Consider the following 3,670-nt stretch of genomic DNA (forward strand, 5'->3'; position numbering starts at 1 on the left):
TGTATCGATACATTCAAACAAACATTCTTATATATACATAAGTATCGAGAAACCTCATTTGATTGCATAGGAAAACCAACAACCTATATGAGTATATGTTACCACAAATTAACTTATAAAAATGCTATTTACAATATGATAACTAAAACATAAAGCTAACTCCCTAACTCCGGCAACATGTACTTTTCCATTCAAGCATGATGACTATTGAAACAAAAAGAAAGTCACTTAATGGACGGAAAATATGAGTTACAAAACATCGAATACCAAACCTGACAAGACATATATTCTTCAGGGTCCATTTTACCCATTTTACAAAATTGTATATTCCTAGAAAGTAGAAATATAGGCATTCGAAATTTCAAATGAAAACACCAGTTACATTGTTGACCGACCCCTTCATAAATAATCTATGCGACGATCTAGCCACCCCCGTTAACCGCCCTCCGACGAACAAGTCATTCTGCCAACTCACCACGAACAGACATTCATATATTAACTGTTGATTTTCTTCATTAAACAATCGTACATTCAACCAGAGTTTTCATTTTCGATTGACATTCGCCCAAACTTTATTGGATAGTTTTTCCGATTGATTTTGACTTCGAAAATATCTTTTCAGGTACGACAACAATTACTCTCCGTTTTAATTCTGTGTAGTATTACCTTTTCTCTTTGCGAGATTCATCGGATTCGCTCTACCTTTTCCCCAATCGTTAGTAACAAAGCGATTAATCTTCATGTTGTTTAGTTGATTGTGTTCTTAAACTTTTTAATTTCTGAATTTGAAAGCAAGTTGGGTAATTTTTCTCTTTTTGTCTGCTTTTTTGTGTTTTTTCAGGAGTTGAAGAACACTGTTATGCCTTGGAATCTACCCTTTTTGAGAAATATGTTTCAGGTCAGTAAAGTTGCATCTTTTTCCCCAATTGTTATGTCTTTTTTCTTTTTCCCTTTTTAGATATATTAAAATATACACATTTTTTCGAAGCATTTTTGGAAAACCACGAGGATTAATTGTAAATTTGTAATTCATTAATTTGTATATAAGTTGAATAAGATCCGAATCCAATTAATTACTTAACTTTCATATTAAGACATCTAGTTTTCATCGTCAGTTTTAGCTATTTTTGTTTTTTTGAATTACAAGGGAAGAAACATGAATGACTTTGTTTTCGGAGAATTAAAAAGACGACTGCTTGAAGCAACCACAAATCTTCTTAACATATAAGACTTTTTAATTTATAAAATGTTTAAATGTGATTAGACTTAATGGGGACAAGACTTCATCCAGTAAACTATATATTTGACTTAACGAAGAAAGTTTTTCTCTCTTCATTGTAACAGAGGCAGGAAGGAAGAGTAAGGGAAGTTGACCTTGGTGCCTTCTACATTAAGTCTCATGGAACTAAATTGGCAAGAAGTCACATGCATGATTGGCTTATACTCGTTCTACTCGCTGTCATAGAAATTGTCCTAAATATCATACACCCGTTTTATCGTTTTGTTGGCAAAGATATGATGACAGATCTTAAATATCCAATGAAAGAAAACACCGTTCCCGTTTGGGCCGTTCCCGTGAGTCATTCTTCCATCCTTTCGGTTTTATATTTTTTTCCAAAAGTTGTAATCTCTGTTCCCCAAGGGTTCGAGTCTCAGCAGCTGCAGTGTAACAATTTATTTCCACCTAGGTCACTCTGGACCTGGTTTACATCTTATATGATGTCACATCGTACCTGATGTATATTTATGTTACTGTGTACCTGATTTACATCTAGGTCACTCTGGACCTGGTTTACATCTTACATGATGTCACATCGTACCAGATGTACATTTATGTTACTGTGTACCTGATTTACATCTAGGTCACTCTGTACCTGGTTTACATCTTACATGATGTTTATGTTACTGTGTATCTGATTTACATCTAGGTCACTCTGTACCTGGTTTACATCTTACATGATGTCACATCGTACCTGATGTACATTTATGTTACTGTGTACCTGATTTACATCTACGTCATATTTCTTTTTTGACAGATTTACTCGGTATTGCTGCCTATCCTTGTTTTTACCTTCTTTTATTTTAGAAGAAGAGATGTACATGATCTTCATCATGCAATTCTAGGTAAATAATATTTAATTCTTTCCTTTTTTTTTTTTGTGAAAATTTTACACATGCTTCTCATTGTTGAATGCTTGAATGCAAAGTGAATTCTTTTGATGTTTTTTGTAGGACTTTTATTCGCGGTGCTTATAACGGGAGTTATCACAGATGCTATTAAAGATGCTGTTGGAAGGCCACGTCCTGATTTCTTTTGGCGATGCTTTCCAGATGGAGTCGATGTATGTAATTATAATAATACATTTTTTTTTTATATCTTGGAAAATTAATCTGTGTTTTTTTTCTTCTTGTTTTCTTGTTATATGTTTTAGAACTATGATACATGGGGTGATGTTATATGTCATGGTAAAGACAAGGATATAAAAGAAGGCCATAAGAGTTTCCCTAGTGGCCATGCTTCATGTAAGACATGTCAATGTCAATGTTATTTCTCAGTACACAGTACAGAGTACACAGTACACAGTACACAATATGTTCTTACGATTTTTTTTTTCTATTACAGGGTCGTTTGCGGGGTTGGGGTTTTTAGCATTGTACATGACCGCAAAAATTAAAGTATTTGACCGTAGTGGTCACGTGGCAAAACTATGCATTCTTTTTCTTCCTCTTTTAATGGCATCTCTTGTAGCAGTTTCTCGGGTGGATGACTATTGGCACCATTGGCAAGATGTGTTTGCTGGTGGTATTTTAGGTAAAAAAAAATCATTCAAATTTGTATTTAATTATTTAACTCGACTTCAAAGTTCAAACCCTAATTTTCTTTTTTCAGGTCTATTCGTTGCCACAATGTGCTATCTACAGTTTTTTCCTGCTCCATATCACTCCGAAGGTAATTTCTAAATTTTACATAAAGTGTTGAATGGATAAATGATTTTCAGACTAAATGACTATGTTATTGTTTTTAGGGTGGGGCCCATATGCTTATTTCCGAGCTTTGGAAGAGACGAATTCGGGTACAAGGGGAGATGCTCCTGTGGATGGGGTTGGGGTTGGTATGCAAAATGTGGAGATTGCAAATTTGAACCAACATTCGAGGCGAAATAGTAGCAATGGGTTCAGACAGGTGTCGCTGTCTGATTCGGTGCAAGTTGATGTAGAATATGGAAGAGTGTGACCTTTGATTACTTGTAATATTGTTTTATGAAGTTGCCGATTCCTGTATAGATTTTATTTGGTGTTTGTAGTTGAGGGAAAACTAAAAGGCATTGTTGTTTGTAGAGACGTTAACCTATTATTATCATTTTATTTGTTCTAAGACATGTGTTGTCAGTTTTGTAAGTAATGTCGCTTAAAAATTACAAGTTCTATTATACTTTTATTTTGGTAATCTTCAATATCAAAATTATATTGGCTAGATTAAAGAAACAATAATATATATTTATTGATTAAATTTTTATGAGATCCTTTTTTCCATTTCCTCCTAATATAGAACGTTTATTGAAAATCTAAATCCAAATGAAAAATAACTTTTGAACACCAATTAACAAGGTTACAAGGAGCTAGCAACAAGGAACAATTATAAAGAGTCATTTAAAAGTTGGTTTTGTAA

At 33.6% G+C, this 3,670-nt stretch overlaps 1 protein-coding gene across 2 annotated transcripts; it reads left to right on the forward strand.

The window, feature by feature from the left end:
- Window positions 1-354: 354 nt before the first annotated feature.
- On the forward strand, window positions 355-3,376 carry LOC111911261 (lipid phosphate phosphatase 2). Of its 2 annotated transcripts, none has more exons than XM_023907051.2 (9): window positions 355-715; window positions 842-898; window positions 1,345-1,575; window positions 2,037-2,124; window positions 2,233-2,342; window positions 2,433-2,523; window positions 2,624-2,812; window positions 2,891-2,950; window positions 3,027-3,376. In XM_023907051.2, exons 2-9 carry the CDS (start codon window positions 860-862, stop codon window positions 3,233-3,235), a joined length of 1,017 nt encoding a protein of 338 aa, XP_023762819.1. In that variant the 5' UTR covers window positions 355-715; window positions 842-859; the 3' UTR covers window positions 3,236-3,376. The 2 variants fall into 2 exon arrangements, with proteins under 2 accessions (XP_023762819.1, XP_023762818.1); XM_023907050.3 differs by having other exon boundaries at window positions 355-622.
- Window positions 3,377-3,670: the final 294 nt, after the last annotated feature.

The sequence above is a fragment of the Lactuca sativa genome, chromosome 8, assembly GCF_002870075.4.
Source record: "Lactuca sativa cultivar Salinas chromosome 8, Lsat_Salinas_v11, whole genome shotgun sequence".
Taxonomy (NCBI): Eukaryota; Viridiplantae; Streptophyta; class Magnoliopsida; order Asterales; family Asteraceae; genus Lactuca; species Lactuca sativa.